Genomic DNA, 26777 nt, shown 5'->3' with positions numbered 1-26777 from the left:
GATTGTTAATGCTGATAGTCTTTATATTGGATGCTGAAGTTTTAGTGTAAATTTCAGTGCCTGTTGTCTCCTTCCTATTTGTTTCCTTCACAATAATGGTAGTCATTTACAAATAAAGAGCAAACAGCAGTTCTGTCATGTGTTTCAGTACAAAAAGAAAATGACAGGGCTTATATCCAGCTCTGAATATTCACTGGTGGTGGAATAATACTGAACAGATGATCATAACTTTACAATCTTACAAGAAAGTAAAATTTGTGAAATTACTTTGTAATAATGTTTAGTAATAATATGCTGTAAAAAAATATTTGTGAATCTAGTGTATTGAATATCTCTGTGGAGTTAACTTTTCTCTGAACATTTAAGTAAGCTGAAGACTGCTGTGCATATTTGCTAGTTTCATGGAAAGTTAGAGATGCAGAAAATATTATAGAAAGCATTGGTCCTCAATTCCTTCAATCTCGCTATATATGATGTCTCACTGACCAGATAATATGTTTGGTCTGGCAAAATAAATCAGTTCTCCACTATTTGTATTTACTAAGCAAATTACTTTTTAATGTCAAGAACTGTATTTCCATTGTACTGAAACAAGCGCTTTTGTTTTTCTTTAAAGTAAAGTTGTAGTAGCTTTCAATATAGTTGAGACTATTTGTTCCTCTTCAAAGCTAAGCTGTCATCTTCTTTTTCTGGCTTGATCAGGATGTGACAAATGACTTGAAGTTACCAGCAGTGTAATATTTATGGATTAAAGATTTCAAAGGCACTGTTTTGAAATTAGTACCATCACAGGCTCACAGATGAGACCACTCACAGACCTACTCACATTATTTCAAGTTTATTTTACATTCTACTCACATTATTTCAAGTTTATTTTACATGCAACATGCTTTCCCTAAGTAATCTGGACCTCACACACTGAATGTAGATATTGATTTTCATGGCTGTTATATAAAAAGAAGCAAATGTAACAAATGTGATCAAAGTAAATATTAAGTACTGACTACATTAAAACAATAATTAAAAAAGCAAGTTAACTGTTATGGATATGTCAGTTTTACAATATTCCTGATATAAAATATTTTATGTATATTTAATTTGCATTGCTTCTTAGTTTTTTTAAATTTATTATATGTCAAGGATAATTGTATTTTATACACGACCTTGTCCAAAATCAAATTCATTTTCTACCTGACCCAAATCATTGATTTTGGTTTTATCAAGACGAGTCCATAACATTGGAAATTCCCCATGAAATGCCTGGTCTACCTGTTTTTTTACAACATCTTATATTATAAATTTAGTAACAGACCTTCTAATTATAACTAAGATGTTATCTTGTAAACATCTGGAACATTCCGAATGAAATTTTCCATTAGGTAATAGTTTATTGTTAGATAATGCTAATAGTAACCTGATGTCAAGTACATGACTATATAATCTTATTTATCTAGAAATTCTTCCTTCGTGCTGTAAGATCTGAGCAGAATCAGTTGCATTATTGTTTCATAGCTTTGTCCAGTACTTCATTTAGTCTGGAATTAATGTATTCAAAATTATTTAATTCAAATTTGTCTTCTCTGAAATACAAAGTACTCAGACTTAACATTCTTGGCAACAGAGACTTGGATATATAGTGAAATTCAATTAAGGACATATTCTTGGATTGTACTAATGTGATTCAACAAAAGACTGTTGGCACAACACAATGACACAGGCCATTACAGGCACATCAACACTTCCAACCTTTTTATTTATTTTGGAATACCGTTTAATTTTATTCAGAACTTTGATCATTAGGACTAGTGTTCGAAATTATAAGATTACATGTATTTTGGAATTTAATTTCAATACCGTAAGTTCTTTTATACTTTTTACTTTGTATTCCTGGGAAATAAATAATTTGTTGCCTTTTGCAAAACTTGGTGGTTTTTGCTCTTTTCCATAACTTAGTTTAAACCACAGAGTCATAATAAACATTTGAATTGGCCTACAGATTATGGCCAGATTCATAATAAACATTTGAATTGGCCTATAGATTATCGCCAGATTCATAATAAACATTTGAATTGGCCTATAGATTATGGCCAGATTCATAATAAACATTTGAATTGGCCTATAGATTATGGCCAGATTTTAAGGCTTTAAGGTTGATATAAGATCAATCTGGACAAAACTTTTTGCCTCTAGATCAAGACATGTTTAATGTAGTTGAAATATTAATCAGAATTATCAGTTACCCCAAAACCTGCATTTTAAACTTGTATCTGAACCATATTTTGATGATCCGACAATTTAAAATTGCTTTCACTAATTGAATATTTCATAACAGCTATGTAGTAACCATATTAAGTACATAAATAATAATAAACAGATAATTTGTAATTTGAATTCTGATTAAAGTCAACTATCTTTTTTACTTCCACTGGCAAATTTGCTTACAGGTTTGGTACCTGATGTTATGATACAGAGCTATTTCATTAGGCTGACATCAATGTACTGTCCTATTCTATTTATAAAAAGTGCATTCTGTACTTACCACATCTTCAAAATCAAGGAACTTAACGATGTTTTCATGCTCTAAAGAGGAAATTAATTTTACTTCATGCTGTATGATCAAATCAATACTATCACGTTGAAGTGAAGCAAAAACCTTTGCAGCCACCACTGTACCAGCGCCCTGAGAAAAAGAAACATGGCTCAACAGTTGTTTGTATTCCTACAAAATGAAACATTGCATTTTTATCTCATTTAGAGGGAAATAAGTTACATTTTAAAATCTCAATTTCATTTTGGATCAAAGAAGTTCAAAATCTTCAATATTAGTGAAAAGACAGCAGAATTCAAACTACATCCTCATAATTAAAATCATAAAAGTGAAAGTATAACACATATGAAAATGAAATTTTAAGTTTTGAAAGTTTAATTAGCCAAAAATTATACCCTACCAAAAATTTATAACTGTCCAAAAACCAATATAAAAAAGAAACCTAATAACGTTCTATCATTTATCCTGATGCAACATAATCATGTATCTGTACAAAGCTAAATGAAAGTAAATAATAATTTAATAAAATAATAATTATAACCTGGTTGTAGTTGGTGGGGAGGGGGAGGAAGACACAGCAATAAAAATGAACAATTAGAAATGCAACAGTAATTATTTAATAATTTCGGTTGATATGTTCCAATATGGTCTGTACATCTGTACAGAGATAAATAAAAGAAATCATTTGGGTACCTGTAACAACTGTTCTAGATATGAATAAAATCATGTCTGCTGTAGATTTTGTATTCAAAAGTAGCTATCGACTAAGATTGTTCTCTTGTGTCAAAGTTGAACTGACTTATATGATGCACAAATAAATATTGTTAGGGTATCTGTATCAGATATTATAAAATACAACTGACAGATTGTGTGTGGAATTTAAGTGAACAAAAATGAAAAAATTTGTAAATTCCATACAAAACATCACTGCATGCTTTACCTTACATTTTTTAAAAAGATTTCATAATCTATAGTACATGCTATATTGTACAACTTCTTCAGAATGGCAGATGGATGTTAAACTCTGAATGATCATTCAGTTGCAAGAGCCAAAAGGTAAACAATTTAAAATCTGTTTATATCTTAACACCGGTTCACTGGTAAAACATGCTTGTTTTTCTCTATTAGACCTTTTCCTAAGGTAGCAAAATAATGTTTACAATATATAACAGGGCTGCACAGCCCGTGGCCCGCAGGCCGGGTCCGGCCCGCGAACGTGTTCTGTCTGGCCCTCAGGGCAAATTAAAACAACACAGAAATCTGGCATGTGAACAGTAATTATATTAAAGAAATTAGTGTTTGCAGCCTTTAAGTGGTCTTAGATAATGCAATCTGACCCTTAGCCGAAAAAGGTTGTGCACCCTTGATATATTGTGACACTTGTATTGACCGCCAATGAATTCAGAAAAGAAAATTTGGCATCTCAGGAATTATTAGCATCGGTATATTCAGTCCTTTCATAAACAGTAATATATCTAAAAACAAAGGTGCTTAATAGTCTTAATGGTGTCATTAAGTGGAAAGAAAGAAATTGTGTAATTTTTTAACATGCTGCAATATTTTATACGAGTGTTTATTAGCTGATATTGAGTCAGTGGAAAAATTTATGAGAATTTCATGATAATAATGACATTTTTAGTCACTTAAAGGAAAATAAAATGTTTTTCCCATCAGATGCTTTACTGATCAAATTGGGTCTGAGACCAGCAGAGTGGTCAGCATTAATGCAAAAAGCTCAATTAGTGAATTTAACAATGGTATGGTAAAGCTGACTGTGCTTTGTTTGGAAAAGTTGTTGTTATTAAAAACAACAACAAAACTTTTAGACTTTTATGCTCCTTTCAAATGAGTATCTATCATGCAATGTAAAATCATGGTATTCTGATGATCAAGTAGATTAAAGTGTTGAACATATTTCTTACTCATGCCAAAACTGCTATCAGGATTGTATCATGCAGTAACTACCATATCAAACTGCAAGTCAGAAGGTGGAAGGTTTCAACTGTCACTTGGGTTTTTAGTTATAGTTGTAATGTTTTATTACCAAGCACTGTTAACTTTCTGTAGTGAAATAACTATGATCATAACTTTTGCTATTTCAGTTCTTCCTAAAATTTTATTGCAATAAAGAAGATAAACAAATCCCAAATCCATATGAATGTAATTTGGTTTGTCTGATAATAACTATCTGTTAACGATTCAGGTAGTAAAACTTTCATGCAATAATTGATTGCAATATATTTCTTTTTTTAACTTACTACTGCTGACCTTGAAAATTTTTCAGATGTGCATTTTATGAAATTTCAATATAATCAATTTGTGTAAATGAATTTTGATGTCAGGGGTTTCTAAACACTCAGTAATAATATTGCTGCATGAGCCAAACGAAACGAGTACTGTAATTAAGTTTTGCAATTTAACTGGAAAAAGATGTCGCTAAACACTTTCAGTAAATATAATATTAAACAATCTTTTTTCTACAATTAGAATCTATAAAAATTGTCAGCTGTTATTTTATGTAATAAATTCTTTTTTTCGAAATTATCACTTAGTTTCCATACAATATTTTGTCTTTGTGAGCATTTAACTCTTTTAAATGACCGAAGAAATTCTATGATGTAAAGCATGGTTAGATAGACAGCGATAGGAACAAAGGAATGCAAAAAGCAAAGGTATTTAATTGTCTTCAGCAGCATGCAATTCAAAATAAACAGAGTTAATGTTTAAAGAGATAAAAAAGATAAGAAAGGGAAAAAGATCTGGTTTATATATCTTAGTCGAATCAGATTTGCATTCTAACATGAAATATCTTTTGAATCATGGAGACTGTAGTTGCTGAAATTTAAAAACAGAAGGCAAATAGATTCTACAAATCTAATAGGATTTCTAAGTTGAAGAGAACAAAGAATTTTCAAACTAGAAAAGACACTATAATTTTCATTCTATATTTTCTTACATTTCAAAATGAAATATCAGGCATTCATTAGTATAAAATAAATTCTTGTTTTGTGGTTATTATCATATATTTATATTCATAGCTTAATTTTTTTATAAGATTCTTATTTGTATTGAGCAATGGATGTTTAGGAATACCTTTTTCCTCGCAAAAAAGACGCTAGATGTGGCACCTTTGCCAATAATGTCTGCAGTATTGTAGATGTAACCTGCTGTCTCACATAATGTCCCAGTTCGATAAGTCACGTTTACCTGGGGTGTTCCTGAAGAAAAAAAAATTCTTACATAGTAGTTAAGTTTTTGCCAGTTTTATGTGCATGGTTTTGTAATACCAGTTGTCTTCACTTTCCTTGTGTTCTGGCCAATGTTTACACATAGCAAACTGTATGATTCCAATAATATTCTCGATGATTCACCATTAAATATTTGGAACCCAGAGCAAATTCATAATATCCAGTCTATGAAACTACTAATGAAATGCTTCACTTGTTATCAATATTAGTGTTTATAATGGCACAAGTAAAATCAATCAAAACCATACAAGTTTGGTCTGTCAATCAAACTACATTGTCCTTTAAGGAGTTCTAGTGACAGTTTATGCCTTATCTGTTCAGTTGTTTGGTATAATTAATTATTAACACCATTAATGTGGTAATATTCAATAGCTGCTTGGGCAGCAAAATGTTATTTTACTCCTCAGATAACCTATACCCTACGCTATGTTCTTATTTTGTGAAGAACTTTTTTATATATAGTAAAACAGGTGTCTTCAATAATGCTTACCTGATCATAATACCTTAGCAGAACTTAGTACTATCTTGCAAATCCAGCCCTTGCATGTTAAACATTTTAGCTATGAAGCTAAATGTTACTTGCCCACAAAAGTGGCAGTTAGAGTGATCTCCCCTTGATAAAGGGAGTGGTGCTAAATCCTGTGAGTGCTTCAGTTACTACAGGAGTGGAGTGTACACTCTCAAATGGATGTAACTGCTGGGAGGCTGTATGTGTATAAAGATTGGGTAAGTATTATTAAAGAAATATTTTACTACAAAATATTGGTTTCTTCTTCAAATATATTACCTTAGGAGAATAAGTAACTGTGGAGGGAGTTACATCCCCTTCCCCAAGAGGGGCCATCTCTGGTCACTTAAGGTATCTAAGGCAGCTTCTAGATAGATAACCTGGTTGAAGGATAGACTCTAAATGCTGTAGTGTGGCTTCTGAAAGGGAACAATTTCCCTCCCTCAAATCCATTGGAAGTTGGGAAGCCAACTCTTATGACACCACTGAATGACCTGGAAATGTAAATTGTTGTAAATTAGCAATAGGCCCCACCTGGCTTAGCTAAGCCTTTTGGTATGAAAGATCTCAGAGACAAAAGCCGTAGGGTGTTGACTCTGACCTCTATTCCATGGTGTGTAAGTCAGCTAGGGAACAGTTACACTCGAACGTAGTGCTTGTTGTGACTGTCCTAACTTCATCAGCTGAGATGCATAGCAAGCTATTTCATCTGGAGTCAATTCCCAATATATACAGCACATAACCCAATTGTCCAGGATGAGAGTGACTTTGCTGCAATGTCATCCTTGCCCTCCTTGAGATGAATGAAGAGGCTCTCACATCATACCAGCTCAGATCTTTTCAGGTACCACTTCAGAGTTCTCAGTGGGACCTGCATTTGACCTGGAGATGAAGTGTCCAGTGTATACTGTGCTTGCACCACAAACATCTGATTTCCCATCAGTGGGAGCTTGTTCTTGGCAATAAAAGCAGGGGCTGTCATGAATGACACTGACCCATCCTGATGCAATTGCAAGTAGTTCAAGTCAACTGATAATGCATTAACTCACTGATTCTGCCTGCCATTGCTAGTGCGAGCAGTAAGCAGGTCTTATATGACAGGTGAACCAAAGAAGGCCATGAGAGCAGTTCAGATGGTATCTTAATCAGCCAGGTAAACACCCTTGACAGATTTCATGTGGGGCACAAGGATAACACCTTTAAATGGGTGAAATCAATATTTGACAGAAGATCGGACAGGTTTTTGTTTTGTCTGATATCCTCCAATCCATGATGCTGCAGCATGTCAGAGATTGTGGAATGACAGCCTTTTGTCATGATTGGTGCTGCTTTTAATCAAACAGCCAAAGTAGGAACTTAATTATATAAGGTACTGAGTTCAACCTCACACCACTGTGTGAAAATTTTCCATTTCCCTCATGTACATTTGAAGTGAAGGGACATTTCACTCAAGCAATTCTCTCCATCACTTAACCGCTCCAGTGGCCTAGTGGTTAGAGCATCTGCCTTGGATGCGGGAGATCATGGGTTCGATCCCCAGCCGAGTCATACCAAAGACTTACAAAAATGGTACTAACAGCTGCCTCGCTTGGCGTTCAGCATTAAGAAGTTAGTGTTAGGACTGGTCGGCCTGGTGTCAGGATAATGTGACTGGGTGGGACATCATGCTACATGTCTGCGGCATGATGCCCCAGTGATAGACATCACTATAAACTGCCACACTGCAGACATCGTAGCGATATGACTGAAAAATTTTTAAAGCTACGTTAAAAATTAAAGTCACCTCACCTCTCCATCACTTGCATTGAGAACTGTTTGTTCCTGAGGCCTTTTTTAATATGATCCAGATTAACAGGTTCAACAACTCTGGATTGGGATGGAATGCCATTCATTGTGGCTGATTGAGCTGATGAGGAAATGGCTTATTTTCCTGGGGATTTCTGCTGCTAATTTGATAAGGTCAATGATCCATGAAATGTTCCCTCTTGACTGGTGCAATCAGAATCAGGCAGCACTCAAATTCTCTTACTTTCTGTGTCACATATGAAAACAGGTGTGTTGGGAGGGTAAGCATGCATCCAAGCCATTCCACTCTAACGAAAGCAAGTCAATCGACCAGGCCTTTTGATCTGGGTTTGGAGAGACAAAGGTTGGGAGCTCTGCATTCCCATCGTCACCAATAGATCCACCAGTGGCCAATCCCACTGGGCACATATGCTGGTGAAAACTGAAAGATGAAGCATCCATTCTGCTTGTATTTGGGGATTCTTCTACGCAGTGAAACGGCTAATTCCTGTAGTCAGCCTGGAATATGCTGAACGTGTCCACAGGTTTGTCATCAAACACACCTGTTTAAAAATTCTGAAAGAAGAACACAGATGTCTATGAGCTTCATTATCCCTTGCCTTCTGAGATACTTCAACACAGTGGAGTTGTTGGACAGAATGAGAATGACCTTTCCATGTAGATTCTACTGCCACCACTTGAAAACTTTCTGTATGGCAAACATCTGTATTGATATGCAATAGGTGATCCCAAGTCCAGAGTGAGCCATTGTCCACTGGCCTCCTGGAATGATGGAAGAATATGTGCAACCCAGCCCACTGTGGTCACATCTATCCAAACTGTCAACTTGAAAATTGTACCTGTCAGGGACTACCCCACATAAGCCAACTGAAGTTCTCCCATTCATGAGATGGGACCTCAAATGCATTGTTTGTTCCAATGAGTAAATTTTCTGTCCACCAATGGACAAAAGTATCATTTATAATGGCCTCATAATAGAAAACTTAGGACACTAATATCCTGTCACATTGACTAAACAAACAGATTAGGCGAAGACTTCTCTGGCTGTGAGACAGTTTTCATAAGAATTAAAGCCCTCACTGAAATTATTTCAATGAACATTCCTACTGGAGACATACTCCATTCAGGAGGAACTGCCAGGCTTTAGTATGATTCTCACAAAAATTAAAATAATCAACACTACAGTGGCCCTATCCTGATGATATCCCAACATGGGTCCAGTACTGGGTAGAAACCACACGATTGTTATGGTGCCTGGAATTTGGATCCTTGTCATCTGTCTGCTTAGGCACAAGAAAAGATCACATCAGAACATGTCATGGCCATACATGATCCCCATGTGTTGGCAAAGTTCAGTCTTGATTAAACAGAGCCATTGTTCTTTAGAGCCATGTTCATATCTGCAAGTGTCATTCTTGGTCCAGATGTCTGTGGCTGAATGTTGCTGTAGATGGTAACAGAAACAAGACATGAGAGAGAATCTTAACCTGTTCGACATTGGTTGTTGATGGTACTGGATGTAGATGGATCTGTAAGGTACCAGGCCTACAGAGATCCATAACAATTTGAGGGCCTAACATGGCTATCAGCTGCTCTGGGTCTGTAATAGCAACTGGGCACAATGGCACTAACTGGCCATAAACTAGCACTGAACCATTATAGTACTGTACTGTATGTCCCCACTAACTCTCCTCACCATGAGGGTCAGTGTACAGATGCAGGGACATAATATGTGATAGATCAACAATCCCTTTCTATCTGCTTTTATCCACAAGGATTTTCATGAACCATGGCTTTGAACTGGTGTTGGATCTGCAAGCCATAACTGGCCATAGATCAAGCTTTGTGCATTGTGGCACTATATGAGATACTTAAAAGCATAGTAATTTTACCTCATAGGTAAGACCTTCACTATTGACCTGGTACAATTTGATACAGATGGCTGAACGTGATGAAACTGGGCCATTACAGGACCTTCCATTAGATTTAAAGCTGGAGGGTGAGTTTCCAAAGTAGGCAAGGTGTTTGGGGAATTTCCCCCAATGGAGATACAGGTTTTTTTAAACAGTAGCCAGGTGCAAAGAAAAATTACCCAGGTAAATCATCCAGTTCATGTCTGAGAAGGAAAGCAATGCATTTTATTGTCCATAACATTATCAACTGTGGCACTGTCATGGTAGACTGAACCCTAAAAATACCAGTGCACTGATGTCAGAATGGCATACAAGATATTGATTACCATAAGCATGCCCATAATTCAACATAATAGGCTGGATCGGCTTCATTATTGACCTTGTGTGGTCAGATTCCTGTGGTAGAGTCCAACAGTGAGGGAATAGGGCCATCCTCCACAACTTTGTCAATTCCTTATGCTGGAGTGGGTTATGGGTAGTGTTGTTCCGATTATCGATTATAATCGATCATCAGCTGGTTCAGAGAACCAGTAAGATAATCGATTGTGAAACTCCATAATCGATTATGTGTAAAGGGAGATTACTTTTAAGTTGTATGCAAAGGGAGACTACTTTTTAGTTGTATGCAAAGCACAAAGGTTAGTAAAACTCCCAGCCACTAAAGTTGACCTGAAATTTATTAATTCCCTTTACAACTACAAATATAAAACCATATGATATTTCATAGGTGCAAAATTTCATCATAAGGAACATATAGCCATTATTACATGATCAAGTTGTTAAATAGTTGAGTTAATAAACTGAAACACATTTTGATGATTTGTTTCAGTTTTAAATGCAACATTATTTGTAGTATTTGTAAACAATGACAAACAAGAAAACCACGTCCTTCTACACTTAAAATTATAGACACATCACATATGAATGAAAGGATTTTGGGGGATTGTAGCAGTATTTCAGTTGCACATGACTTATCAGCCATAAAAAGTTGCGTTCATTTAACAAAGATGCAGAACAAAAATAACACACAACACAATAGACGAAAATGTAATATTATTATCAGGTTAAAGTATATTACATGTCATTAGAAGAGATTACTCCAGTACATTTACTAACATCTTGAACTATTGATCAAAGAAATAACTGAATAACAAACAAAAATTAAAATTTGTTCTTAGTAACCAATTATAATCGATAATCAGTTGGTTAAGTGGAACCGATTATCGATTACGAATTACTGACTGATTCCCATCACTAGTTATGGGATATGTAGTCTACATAATCAGTCTTTACTTGCACCATGAAAAGCTGCATTCTCCAAGTCAGCCACTCAATCCAACACTGATAACAGTTGACCAACAGTTGGTCTCTGTTGATAAGCATGTCAACAGATGCTGGAGCTCTAGACCAGCTAGTTGATGGAGAAGGAGGAGAACATAACTTTGGTAGCAATAGGAGAAAGACTGGCCTGATGCTCAGATGCAGAGTCTTCTCCTGTCACAGAGAGATCTAGCAAAGTCAATGGAGCTTGTGAGCATACTTTGTTGTCTCTAGGTGAATGGGATGATGCCAATACCTCATGTGCAATCTGAAATAAATCTAGAAAAGACTGTCTAATGGAGCAGCCCAAAATGCTAGCAGAATGTCCTGATTGGGATCTAGTTACATGTACTTCCAAATGATCATTGTGTGAGTACTCCCTTAAAGTTGTGTAGGCATGAGAACACAGTGACTCCATGCTTTGTGTGTACTGGGACACTAAACTGGGAACTGGGTGCATTGAATGACCTGTGGCTGATCCATGAGAGTGCATTGTGCTGTGGAGTGGGCAAACTTTACCATGACCTCTAATATTCTGGCTCAAATGGTAGGATCAATTGTGATTGTGACCTGTTGAAATTTAATGTATAGCAGAGTTGTGATGGATCAATGCTATTTTATCTTAAATGACGTTCCATTGTTTGTGTTGGGATGGACTACAGTAGTCCCCCTCTTATAAGGCCACCCCTAATGCAGCAGGGAAGTGGTCTTATAATGCGGGTGGCCTTTCTAGAGGGGGATGACAAATGCGAATAGTAAATACCTATGAAGAAATTCACAAGTACATTTAATTTTAAAACATTTAATATTTTCATTAAAAAATCACATGCATGTTGTGAAATAAATGTAAAACAAACTGTGTCATCATTTTCAAAAGAATGCTATGAATAACCATTGATAGTTTTAAAACTGTCTTTATAATTATGTTACAGATCATAACATCTGTCACTTTGTTACAGCCTAAAAACACAAACCAGTCCCGTCACATTAAAAATATCCTTGCTGTCATACCCCCTGCATATATCATTTAGTATTTTGTTCCAATCTTCGACAACTTCATTATTAACATCAGCTGATTCTCCACTAAGGACAGAACACTTAATATTGTGTCGCACTTGAAATCTGTGCAACCATCCGTTACTTGCAGTAAAGTCGTCATATCCCAATTCAACTGACAAAATTGTTGCTTTTTCTTGTCATGCAAATCAGGATACAAACGTCTGCTGGCTCAAACAATCTTCCTTTCTCCATCCATTTCACCTTCCCACTTCTGCAGAATTGTTTTATTATCTTTCACAATATTGTTTATCTGAGTCTTCCCGACATTAGTTTTCTGCAAGGATCCTCGACAATGACCCCCCCTGGTCAGTTGAATTACTTTCACTTTCTCTTCTAAACTGAGAATTTTTCTTTTCCTCGATGACATGTTGATCTTTTTGCAGTAAGTTATTCATGTTGCCAACTACAATACTGATAAAACAATTTTGTATGCATTTAAAACATTAATTCTAATAAAAGTTACCAATAGGAAAGGTCCATTGACTGCCTATACAGGTAAAATCACCAAAGTGTCACACAGATATAGTAACTATGAAGTGGATGCAATGACTTTACTATGGATATAAAACTCACCGGTACATATCCTACTTCAGTTGACACTATACAGCAATATAATTGAGTTTTCTAAAGTACACACATTACCTACTCATAAAATAAAGGTACAGCAATGTGACAGGACACACTAATGATCTGTGAAGATACATACCAAGGTCACCTACTTGTGTGAGGATGACAAAGTTATAATTCTAAAGAAGACAGAGAAGTGTGTTATTGAATGAAAGAAGCAAGAAAAGTTGGAAAATTTAGTTGGAGTATACTTCCTATAGCAGAGAACACCCCTCCAACTTGCATTAAGGCAGAAAACTTCCAGATACTTGTATTTGTGGATTGCAAGCCTCTCTATAGGACTCAATATACTAATGATATGGAAGAATGGGAAACCAGACTAGAAAAGGGTTGATATAAAATAGACCATATGTTGTGTTTGGCTGGCTAAGATTGGTTGATAATGAAAGTAAAATTTTAGTGAAATGAATCTTTTGATAGTTTTATTGATGGAATTGTTCAGTCCTTTTACAGACTTGACTTTGGAAAACTCATTATTGTACATAGCACCCAACTCTTTGGTACAGAACTGAAAACACATAGATCCAGAAAATGCAACAGCTCAAATGGTTTTCTCAACACAGAAGCGGTCATCAAGGATGTCTACCCTGACAATTATAGGTTTGACCATGAGCATTCTGAAATTCAGTGTTACTGATTTTTTAATATTATGGTGTTTGCATAGATTTAGTAAGGGAGTTTATGGATCATGGGGAGATCATTCTATCTAACTGCCACATATGTGGGCAAGTAACTTTTAGATTCTTGACTAAAAATTTAGCCTGGGATTACTGGAGTTGTGAGGAGTAATAGTTTTCATCAGGTATTATGATTGGGTAATGTATTTAAGGAAGAAACAGCTGGTTGCCAAACATATGCCATAGTTGTTTCTCAATATCATGACCCATGATCTCATTTCTATCTTGGTATGCATTTATATACATATTAGATTTGCATCTTTTCTTGAAGATATACAGTCTCTCATTCATGTAAGAGCATAACAATTAGTTTTAGTATTTTTAACATACTTGAAATTTACAATACCTGCCAAGATCATAGGCTCAATCTGAAGCTTAAAAACTAAAATTTATGAACAATGAATGAAACTTTGATAAATAGACAAATTTCAGTAACAGACTCACAACTTGCCCTCTCTCTCACTCTCAAATAAACAACCAATTTTATTTTATTTTTTGAAACAAATATTAATATCCATGACCAGACTTAAAGAATGCATGGTACTGGAAATATTCAGATGTTATCCTAGAAGTTCTTTTAAATGATTGTGTTTAGTTCAGTAACAATCATTTCCTGTGTTGTTTGTTGTTCCTCCTTCGAGTTGCAAAATGATATGACATCACTAACTGATTTGGTTTCTGTGAGTACATGAGCAGCTGATCAGGACCATGCCTGTTCTGAAATGCCTTTGGCATACTGGAAAGGAGATGCTGCATGGGGTTGCTTGAGCTATAGAAGATGTGCTATAGTTCCAAGATCTATGCTGCTTGTGCTTTTGCACTGCCTCTGCAATTCTTTTCAGTTCAAAGTCTATAGGTCCAATACGGATGAGACTGTACCATGTGGAGTGATCCTGTGTGAAACCTTCCCAAGATTGTCAGGGTCAATGCTAAAATATTTCAAGGATGACTTGAGGTAATTTTTTTAAGCAATTCTTCTGACCACCCTGATATTGATTTCCCTCCTTCAGCTAACTGAGGATATCCTTTGGCAGTTGCCTTTCTGACAGCCTCGTGATGCAGCCTGCCTATCTCATCTGTGATTTCATCAGCAGATTTGGGATGCTTAGAATGCCTGACTGTGTGAGAACCTCAAAGTCTATGACCCTGTCCTGTGATCATTTCCTCCTCAGATTCCTCAGGCAGCTTATATGAAAATGGTTTAGCTTCATGGCATGACATCTGTACAGTCCAGGTTTTGCATGTATACAGCAGGGTTGGAAAACACTCAGTCTGTAAACAGTTTTGTTTGCAGACTGTTGCCTCTATGCTCTCACATATTTGTGTATTGTCTGCCAAAGCCCATGCTTACTTGGGCAATTCTGGCATTGGTTTCATCATTGATGTGGACTGCATTTGACCGTGTATTGCTAGTATAGGAGGGTTTGGTCATTTAGTGTGAAAGTAGGCTGTACATAAGACTTTCATGGTGCAGGTTTGTGAGGGGTGTGAGTAATATGTGATACCCAACCTGTTATGGTGCATTGGTTATCGTTATCTATGAGATGACTGACCACAATGCTATTTTTCTGACTGAGTAATTAATATCAAAATAAGAAATTAATGGATGGAATAACAGAGATCTTTGCAAAAATATAGAGTAGGACAACATAGGCTACAATATGTAAAATGTAACAAGTAACGAACGGAGCTATTTTTCCCTTTAAATGAATATAATACACATCCTAAAAATATGTCAGATCTTTTTCCTCCTGGCATCGAGCAATATTCCCACTCCTATTACATCAGATATCATCTTATCATAATTCAACAGAACTAAGCTAATGTGGTCAGTTTGCAGCCTGATATGCACACACCCTATTAAAATGCAATTAACATCTCTTTAGCAGCAACTCTCATCCCTAACTGGAACCATGACATAATTAGATCTCTTTGAAAACTATAAATGTAGATTATAAATTACTAGCTCAACAATGTTGGTCGACACACAACAATTTTCTCAGTTAAGAGAATTCACAACTTCATAACACAAATGAATTAATGGACTTCACGTCTCATCTTAACTGCATTACTTACTAAATAGTGATTCACTGACACAGACATTGTAAAATCAATTCTTAGCATACATGCTGCTTGTGATTTAAGACAAATTAAATCTCACAATTTGTATCAGAGTAACGCATGAAATTCCAACAGTACATGATTTCTATTAGAATGCAAACCACTAAATCTGAACATATTCATTCTTAGAATATATGAATCATATAACATTCAAGACAATGAATGCATGATTAACTTCTGCACTCAATAACTTAAATATGAATTTAAAACTAATAAATTCAACAAACGATTACTAACTTACATCAATGAGCATCTTGTGAATGACTGAGACAATACCTTGTTCTTTCCTGAGATTCGCTCTCTTTTCAATGAAGCCAAATCTCTTTTCCATGTCCGTAATTTTTTTTCCAGACACTATTCTTTCGAAAATTTTAACAATAAAAATTCATTATAAATGATCTCAGAGCCAGCTTTCCCTTCCAAAGAAAAACCTAAATTGCCAAATTTTTTATAGAAATTGCTTAAACCTTGAATTTCTTCTGGGAAACATATCCCCCTTGTTTAGCTTAGCCAGTCAAGTTTAATTTTCTCTAACCACCAAAACTGTAACACTCCCATCAAAGTCAGAATAATTTTCTTTAGTATGCCTTTTAGTCTGCCCATAACTACTAATGTGTCAATTACATCAAGCTTTCGTAAGAAGATAAGGTCTATTACACAATATACGATCCATCAAAACAAGTTCACTTATTATTTATTTCGGATATATAATGAGTATATTACAGCCAACATCAAACCTCACCTAAGTGAAACCACTCTTGTGGCCAAATGGTTAGAGTGTCCATCTCGGATGTTGTGGGTTTGAACCCCGGCTGAGTCATACCAAAGACTTTATAAAGATGGTATTAACAGCTGCCTCGCTAGCAACTCAGCATTAACAGGTTAGTGTTAGGACTGGTCGGCCTGATGTCAGGATAATATGACTGGGTGGGACATGATGCTACATGTCTGTGGCATGATACCCCAGTGCTAGACATCACTATAAACTGCCACACTGTAGACATCATAGCGATATGACTGAAAAATTGTTAAAAGCTATGTTAAGAAACTCCAAATCATACAAGCGCGCGCGTGCACACACACACACACACACACACACACACACACACACACTGCCTTTATTAATACCTATTCTGGAAAAATATAATTCTATGATACCCATTTCAAATGACCCAAAATTTGTCTCTGGTTTGTCTCTACTTTGTCATTTCCTATACTTGACTCTACATTAACATATATGTCTGATAGTTATCGTAGTGGGTCCTTATTAAATCCAAACGTGCCTCCCGACAGTGCATATCCCATCATTCGCAGGCAGCGATTTATCACGAGCCTAGCCTATAGGTCAACGTTAATTTGTTCGTGTCATGCTGACCACGAAAAAATGTACTGCAAAAATATCTACAAATTTTGCACCATTACAAGGTTGGTGCAACACCTTTGTCTTTTTTATATTGATTGTTGACCGAAATTGTTACAAACTGAAGAGAAGTGGTCCATACTCTGTTGCATGTGAGATTCAGATTTGGCTTTCAGGCAACTGTCATCAGCAAATCGAACACAAACAGTCACTTCCTGTAACTTTGTCTTTGCCCATAGTTTCTTGAGACTAAAGGACTTGTCATCAGTCCAGTACCCAATGTCAATCCCAGTATCATAGTTATAGAAGGCATCAGTAAGCACGGGCAGAGAACATCATACTTAAGAGGGATGGGACCAACATACAGCCTTGCTTGACTCCACTGTTTGGGAATGGTTCAGAATGACTCACCATCATCCACAACACGAGCAGGGATTACATCATGAAACTGTCGAACCATTATGATGAATTTCTCTGGCAATCCAATTTCACCATGATCTTCCAAAGGTCCACACAGCTGACTGTGTCAAAAGCTATTGTCAGGTCCATGGATGCCGTGTGAAGGTTGGAGTTCTGTTCCAGGTAATTCTCCTGGAGTTGACAAGTTGCAAACACCACTTATGTGGTCTTTCATCCTTCCCTGAAAGCACACTGACGCACAGGCTGAAACATTTGATCATTGTGATGCACAATGTGATTCAGCAGTATTATGTTAAGGATTCTACTGGCGACTGACAGCAAGGAGATGCAATGATGGTTGTCGCAGGATTTTCAGTTTCTAATACAACTCAATCCGTATGAAATATGGCAAAGACATTAAAATACACAGTCATGGATTCATTGTTAATGCATGCAACTACCACTGATGTCTATGTAGACATATGTGAGGCATCATTCGCTGACAAATTTGACTCAGTGAGTATCCATCGGATAATCTACTGTTTAGCAATAAAAAAAGAGGTAGCAAAACTCAAAGATGTACTCCGCAAGCCCACTCAAGAATATGTCAGGTTTATACCAAAAATATACTCAAATCAATGTTGATGGATTAGGAAAGAATATACGGTTTTTCACATGTTGTTTTTGTGGCATAGGATATCCGGTGTTATATGTTGAATGTCTTCACAAGGGACATGAACACACACATATGGCCAATCAGATATAGAGTAAAAAGAAAGAAACCATTAGATGGGTGTTAATATATGTAATAAAGTTTGTTCTCACTGGACACCAAGCAGTGGATTGAATATAATTGTGTTACCACATACGTATATGGGCACCACACTTTTCATGCGCTAGCGCATTAAAATTGACCTTGGTGGTAGTTCCGAATTCCTCTCACACAAATGCTCTACTAGGTGGATTTTGTCTCACCAAATGGTAATGAGCTGGTTGCCTCCGAACATTGATAAGGTCCAAGACTGTAAACATGGTGACACACCATTCCGGGTCAGTAACACAACACTGCCTGCCTTCTAACCCATGTAAATACTGAATAAAAATTGTTTCTGAGTGGGTCTAACAGCATTGAAATCATTTTGTACGTAACAGTGACAGTCTTCTTTTGAATTGCTTCGGCAGGTTTTAACCCAATCATGTTTATAGTTACATTATTTACTGTTTGCAAGACTCATGTAAGTCATGTTAATCACTCGTGGGATAACACTAGCTCTCCAAATCTGAGACCGAGACCTCATAAAAAATTGGGAATGTAATGTTGTCCAATTAACTATTCTAAAAATGACCCTGTTGCGGTGTACATGTATAAATATGTTTTAAGTGCATCTGCAACACTTGCAAATCTTTAGACGAGCATTGGCTCTGATTCTATATACATGTATCTGCTGGCAGTATCTACAACGCTGAACACGTACTTGCATGTAATTCCACATGTATGATCACGTTGGAAAAACTAAAGATCAGCCTGACGAACTTTGTTAGAAGTTCTGATAGCAAACCATCCATGGGAAATTTGTTTTGGCATGTTTAGGCAAATTTGCCACAATGCTCGAGCAATCTCATGGGTGACTTTTGCCACACCTAACATTTTAATGGCTCCTTCACCTTTACAATAACTATAGTATGTTTTGGATAAAGTCCATTCAGCAATCACACCTTTCTTATGTTTGTTTGTTTGTTTATTATCTTGATATATTTTACAAGTTAACTTTGTCCACAAAAGACTTTGCCTCCAAGTACAATATTAGCCTTTGTACCTCCTTTGATGATCTATTCTCCAAGTGCAGGATTAATCACATTCAAGTTATGGATGAGATCTATCTATTCATGCTGATGTGCATGAGCACCACTTGGTGCTTGGTACACTAGATCATGTCAGCAGAATGCAGCATCAATAAAATGTATGTGTTTTTCCAGGCTTTGGTTGGTAATTAGAATCAAGACATATATCCAACTGTGTTCCTGGCCTGCAGTAATTGCATCTAGGTCCCGGAGGTAGCCAGATATGCTTTTAATCTGGGTATCTGCACCATGGTGCTCCATGTATTTGCTGATGCAGCAACGGCTTCAACACCGACATTCATGTATTTTTGGACCAGGAACTTTCAGCTCCATTGACAGACCTGGCAGGTCTGAGTCTCCCAAACGTGAACTTGTTTACATCCCACACTGACCACAAATTCCAGTGATCAAAACTCTACCACTATGTGTTTGTACCTGTTTTGGATTTGCAGTATGTGCTTCGGAGCAGCAGCATCACACATTATGAAAGCGTGATCGAGTTATATAATAAGTGACATTCAACATGGCATCACAAAAGAGAAAACGTTATGATGCTTAAAGCACCATCAACTTGTTCATGCAGACAAAGCTCGGACCACAAAAGTATGGTGACGTGTTTCCTAATTCATTTAATTTGATCAGCTGTAACCGGGAAAATCCAGCTGTTGTTAAATATGAATCTGAGATGTTTAGCGTGGAATCGGTTCCACATAATTACGCCATCGACAAATGATCAACCATGTTAAGATGAACTCAGAGATTTGATTTTATGGTTTTGCTTCCACTGTCACCACGAAGTAACTTTTCAGCAGTCGATGACGCTCCTATTATGGACGATCTTGATATGAGAGAGTATGTTCTTGTCATGTACGACAAGAGTATTGCTTAAAAGCTCTCGTGACAATCTTTTCCCGTTGCTGACAAAAACACAGATCTGATCAATGTCACACAATCATACGCACACATACCTAAAGTAATCCGAGACAATTACAAGATGTTGATGATATTTCCTGACATGCATGGCCTTGCAAACATTCACTAGCCTCGGTGTACTGTTGATTACCCATGGGATGAGTTTTGAAATATGTTTGTGGAGATCAAATAGGAGCAATATAGTTTTGTCCCTATAGACGTGACTAGTGTATATGACCTCAGAGTGGTCTCGTATTAGGGTGAAAATATTGAACGGGTCTGGACACACACTTGTCTCATGCAGCAATTTAACAACTCTAATAAATATATTCAATGATGAAATCTACCAGCAATGCTATAGTAGAGGCTGCTGATCAATGTTGCAAAACTACATGTGATAAACTGGATGCACACAAATGTCTCAAAGATATGTTACAGTTACAACAATATGCATGAAAAAAAATAACTCAGAGAGGGCTTTAATTAAACTTTTAAACTACTGATCAAATATACAAAGGAAAAGCGTAAATCAAGTGAAGAAAGTCATGGAAACAACCATGACGATTAAAGGAACAGAAGATAAAGCAGGTCCAGCTGTTAAGATCGCGTTGGCCATAGAATGCTTGCCAGAGCAGATTGCGGTCATACAAAAAAGAATTACACATCTTGAACAGCTGCCATATGACTTGAGAAAAATGCCTAGAATATTTAACGAGGCAAACATTAAACAATATGATCACAAAGGCCATTGTAGCATTTGCCGGTGATGTTTCCTTCAACAGGTGAAGCTATGTACAGGAAGAATATAAGAAATCTGCAAGTAAATCATATAAAATATGGAGTTTTATGAGGATTCAGAATCTGGCAAATAGCAGAGTAAATTTAATTTTGATGCTGAAAGATATAAACGTCAAAATATATAATAACAAAGCAAGCTGAGGGTATCAGTAAGATCTAATGTTTGCCTATTGTTCACTGTCTTTCTGTGGATCCGTTCACATGGGCAACAACGCACAAAAGTCATTAATGAGATCACATCTATTTTTTCAGCAGTTGCTTACCAATAGCATCATGGACCCTGGGACGATGCAGTTATTGATGTACAAAATCACTGAAAACATCAGTGATATATATTACAACACCGATAACGACGTCTGAAGCAATTTTCTTTGAAACACTTCGTGTTACAAATCAAATCTATATTGAAATTCAGCGTGTTTGTTGTAAATACAACCTCAAGCATTACCACAATGATCACGATCTCATCAATAAAACCAGATTTTGATGAGACTTTCTCTACAACAATCACCACTGGGGAAATCATGCAGACTTGATATTGCACTGGCGCCATCATGATCTTCCCGCGAATAACTCGTTATGTTTTCCATGGACGATAGTGTAACCTGGCAAGAAGACGAACTTCCCGCTGGCGTGCAAAGACTCTACAATTTTCATACATGAACTTGAGTCCACACTCAGATCAGCATCTAGCTGCACCATACAAGGTTGACATTTCAATGTCATAATAAGAATAATTCTCGGTTATCCCAAAAACATTAATGAAACTCCCAATGATAAATTAATCATATGTGTAGGACCTGGAGGGTCTGGATACCACATCACGCCATATTTTGTCAACGATTCAGATCAATTTAACCTATGATGCTATCATTAGCACTTACGAAAGATGATCTTCCTCAAGTGTAGCTGCTCAAGGATATATACTGTGTTTACCCCAATCATGGAACCCAGTGATTTGATACCAATTGCTCCCACAGCGCATGTGTATCTTCCATGCTAAAATCCCTGGTTGACAGATTTGTTTAATCCTTGTGGACATGGACAGGCACATGGAAGACATATGATGGAAATGGACTTGGTATGTTGAACCAGGGAATGTTTATAGGACACCGGCGAATGTGATCCTGGTAAAGTCTTCAAACGCTGTAGCAATTGCTAAACATGCTGCAACGCGGGTCATTGAAAGCATCACAAATGTTGCTGTGGATAAGGTGATAAATTTGGGATTGCGAGCTGTTTAATCGATTCAATATTGACTACAACAATTAGTGACTTGATCACTGCGGGTAGAACCAAAAGTGATTACACAAACAATGCCCATGCCAGTCAGAAATATAATCAATTAAGCTGCTCAAAAATGTCTAACCGATTCATTGGTTGCAAATGTGATAATGGGAAGTGGATTACAGTTATGGACTAAGCCTGGACAAGCTACCAAATATGTATTAGATGAATCCAAAAAGGTATGAACAAAGATAAAATTTGAAGAAATATCTTATCTCGCATCTGACATGAATGTACCCTTGAATTTAGACAAATATTTCAGTATTATTTATACCTGGCTAAAGAGCCTATTCAAAAAGATTTAATAGAATTACCAGTGCATGACATGTCTCGGTATATTCTCCTACTTTCTTGGAAATTGATGACGCTCTTGTAAAAAATTATGCTGCTGGTACCATTTTGTATCAGTATCAAAATTGGCTGGGTTAATAAATATAAATGTATCATGGAATTGTTTAGCAGCATATGCTCTCTCATCAAGGGAAAGGAAACTGAAGCTTGGTTGACGTTGCCAACATTATTCTTGGACTTGCCATATAAAGCCATGACTATGCAATGTCTGCTGGCCCATTTATGATGTTTCACAAAGACACAAACAACCATCCTCAGCATAAACAATTTATAACACCACACCTAATGACCGCGCAAATCCCACCAATGCTGTAAAAGTAGAAGAGCTAACGTTTTACACAGCATTAGATTGGTGGCACGTTGATCCAACTTCATGAACTGGAATTGAGGTTTTCATGCGCAATTCCTCTTGATGGTCGATTGTTGTCGAAATTAACATTGTGTATGCCTGTGAAATCTCTTCAATGGCCACAGAAACATAGTTGTTGTCGTTTCTGAGTTCTGGAAGCACATACCACATTTCACACACTTACCACAGACTGGCATGAACGCAATGTTCAGCTGCTATATGAAGACATTTGTAATATAGCTTATGAACATGGTGGACAGTATGTAAATCAAATGTTACTTGCTGATTTAGGAGTGTCTTAAGTTTCTTTGCAGTTAAGCAGCCATTAGGAACCCTCCGAAGAAAGGAATCCTCCAAAGAAACTGTGCTTCAGGCCACACGTGCAAGCATCTTTAACTCAGCTTAGTCCCTGTGGTCAACGTTAAATTGCTGTAATTCTCTCTAATAAGATGCTGCTATGTTAACCATTATCGGTACTATAATCAGAATTGTTGCTGGAGCCATATCAACAGTAACAGGTGTTATAGGTAGCGCTGGTAAACTAGTCTTGTCGCGGCTGCATTCACAAATACGTGTCTATTTAAAACGTCTCACGGCAGCACAAAGCAGTCCAAATAAAATTCTTAAACTGTACTCGATGGATATTGAGATAAAACAATTAGCATGGCTGAGTTCGAAAGTGTTGGCAGAAAACGGAAAATCACTAGCAACTGTGAGCACATATACGGAACCAGGATGACCCAAAACTGGCGAGTGATTTACAGTGAAAATCGAGTATATATTTACAATTGTGCTTGTGAAGAGTTTCCACAATGTACACCTTATGCATAAAGCCTGAACTGCCTCTCCAGTGGCAGCGCTTTTACGATGTTGCCGTTGTTGTAGTAATTGGATTTGTAAAATTAATAATCATCGTCACAAAAACTAATGCTATATTGTTTTTTATGCTAGCCAGTTCTGCTATATAAAATCTTCGCGCTTGCGTTTCAACTACCTATTGTACACTTATAGTGCATACACTTGCTTTTGACGATCGAGGCAAAGTAGGAAAGTATGAAGTATACAAGGAGTTGATCTCGGTTATCAAAATCTAAAACACCCATTCTGATACTACTGCTATATATATATATATATATATATATATATATATATATATATATATATATATATATATATATATATATATATGTCAGACTGATGAAAATCGTCCTGAAGACAAAAATATTCATTATATCAATGAATTTGTTAGCAGATATTGTTATTCTCAGATATGCCAACTGTCCCGATTTAATTAGGATTCTCCTGACTGTGTAGAAAACCAGACAGTCCCAAGCAGGGGCAAAATTCTCTCCACTGAAACAATATATCAAAGATATTTCTTTTGAAAATTCATTCCCAGTCTACAGGAAGTAACAAGGCAATGGTCTTATGAACAAATCAAAATATCTCGTTTCTCCATATTTCGGAATCATTCTAAGTCAATAGGAAATAACAGGAGAAACTTTGTATAAACAAACTGAAGTATGTCAGGGTTATTTTTTCTTCATATTTTCCGAGTCGATCCGAGTCCACAGGAAGTAATAGGACATCCGTAGTATAGACCTACATAGTTATATCGCTTTTTTCATGTTTTCTGAGAAGTACTTGTAAAGACGCTGAAACAATGCTCCTAAAAAAATCTGATAATAAATCTCTTCAATCAGATTTAAAGAAAACATAGCAGACGAGTCCATAGAAAGACCAGAAAACGCTGAAAAATGCTAGAGAACGGGATATAAGACACTCTAAAAATATATTATTATTTTCTTTGTCATTTTCCATGCAAATTCAGACCGAACAAACCTGTCTGGCTGATAAATGCTGCCAGAAAACACCCTTTTCATATTGTAAACATTTATTATTTATATGATTATCCAATGTTCTCTCTCTCTCCAGCACCTATTCATAATAACTGAAACTCTTCATTATATTATAAACATGGAAATATTTATACATAACATTATTTAAAGAAAGAACAATATTTGAAACAGATCTTTACATCAAAGAACTGACTTATATGCCAATATCATATTAATATAAGAAAATTATATTAATATCAGACGTTCCAAGGTAATACCTGTCCGTCAATTAGTCTGTCTTTTGTCTAATCTTTGTCTTGTATCACATATTTTCGATTACCAAAATGAAATCAATATTTATAAAAAAAAATATAGTTTTGTTTTGGTTTTAAAAATACTCGTTTGATGAAACTGTACCTTCTTCATTTGATTTTCGATACATACAGCAATATATACAATACCCGTCGATCAAGAAACTTCACCCATCCACATTTACTTTCTTGACTGACCGGGAAGAAGGCTTTAATAACATTTGTGCTGTTAAATAATAATCAATCAATCAATTTGTCTGTTGTCTCTTGACCGTCACTGTCGTTACGTTCACACGTTGTTTCTGCCGGCAGAGCTTCTTTCCGTGGACTTTTGGAGCTACAATTGTAGAACATCCGTCACTGTATGTCATTGTTCCATCTCCCTGTGTTTTTCAATTTTGATATCGTAAGTAATGCTTTCGTCATTGCTCGTTTGTCATTCTGGTCCAGATTGTTTTTGACATTAAATTTCATATGACTGTCGCTTAAGCTAAATTCGCCCGTTAGTTCCAATGAAGGTCCCACATAATTCTTTGAACTTATTCTCTATCAAGTGAATTGCTTCCACCAGGTCCATCAGTCGTAGCATCTTCCAGTCCATTGTCTGTTTCAACAAATGATTCAGTGATTTTGGAATTGTTATTTGTCCAATTTCGGTCACTTTTGTTATGTCTAATTGGCTCATTTACCTTTGTTTTTAGTGTACTTTCAGTCTGCTTTGAAAGTTTTGTACAAATTTTGTTGATACCTCACTGTCGAGATTAAGAGGGTTCTCACGTGTATCCTCAAAACAAATTGTGTCATTAGCGTCGATTATTCCGTCGCCTCCAAAATTCATGTTAAATATGTCCTTTCTCTCTTGTAAGTCAAATGCTTTGTCTGTTGTTGTTTTTTTTTTAGATGTTGGTGTTCTGATATAAGTGTCTCGTACAAAGAATGTGTGTAGATGTATGAAATACGTTCAATAAAGCCTTCACCATGGCATATTCGCCATCGGTTCCAATAGCAAGTTTGTCCATCCGGGTGTCAACTAACTTCATTGCCAAGTGGCTGAAGAATTGAAAGTAAGATTCATAGTCACTACTTTCATGTATGAAAACGGGTCCAAAAATAATGGAGGCAGGTCGGTTGTATGTCGAATGACTGTCAAGTGTTTGTCACAAGCCACTGTTACATGCAATTTGCACAAGTTGAACGTCTTGTCAAAACCTAGGATCATAAGTCCCGTGCAACAAATGTTCTTAATATCTTTTATCTGGTCATCAGTGTACAGGATAATACATGGTGCTTTTCTGTTTAAGCGTAGAATGGAGTGAACAAAGTTACGGTTTTCACTAACCATGTTGTCCAGCATTATACTGTTATCTGCAATATTTTTTATTAGACCCATTTACCAAGTTTTCTTTATTTTTGATGTACTTCTTTGTGTCACATATTTGCTGTATATTTCGAGGTCTAGTCAGTTCATCATATTTCATTCCCAGAATGTCATAAACTTTCTTC

General features: G+C 36.2%; 1 protein-coding gene across 2 annotated transcripts in view; it reads right to left on the bottom strand.

Moving 5' to 3' along the window:
* Positions 1–26777, bottom strand: part of LOC149799649 (serine/threonine-protein kinase TBK1-like) — a 110653-nt gene that overhangs the window by 36390 nt on the left and 47486 nt on the right. For both annotated transcript variants that reach the window (XM_089958993.1, XM_089958994.1), the window contains exons 3-4: positions 5642–5766; positions 2540–2680 (exon numbers count right to left, since the gene is read on the bottom strand). In XM_089958993.1, coding sequence (XP_089815119.1) covers positions 2540–2680; positions 5642–5766 — 266 coding nt within the window. The remainder of the gene's footprint in view (positions 1–2539; positions 2681–5641; positions 5767–26777) is intronic.

Source organism: Sinohyriopsis cumingii, chromosome 5 (genome assembly GCF_028554795.1).
Source record: "Sinohyriopsis cumingii isolate HCF-2022 chromosome 5, ASM2855479v2, whole genome shotgun sequence".
Taxonomy (NCBI): domain Eukaryota; kingdom Metazoa; phylum Mollusca; class Bivalvia; order Unionida; family Unionidae; genus Sinohyriopsis; species Sinohyriopsis cumingii.
Note: the sequence above shows the minus strand (reverse complement) of the source record. Positions and strands in the feature narration are given on the sequence as shown.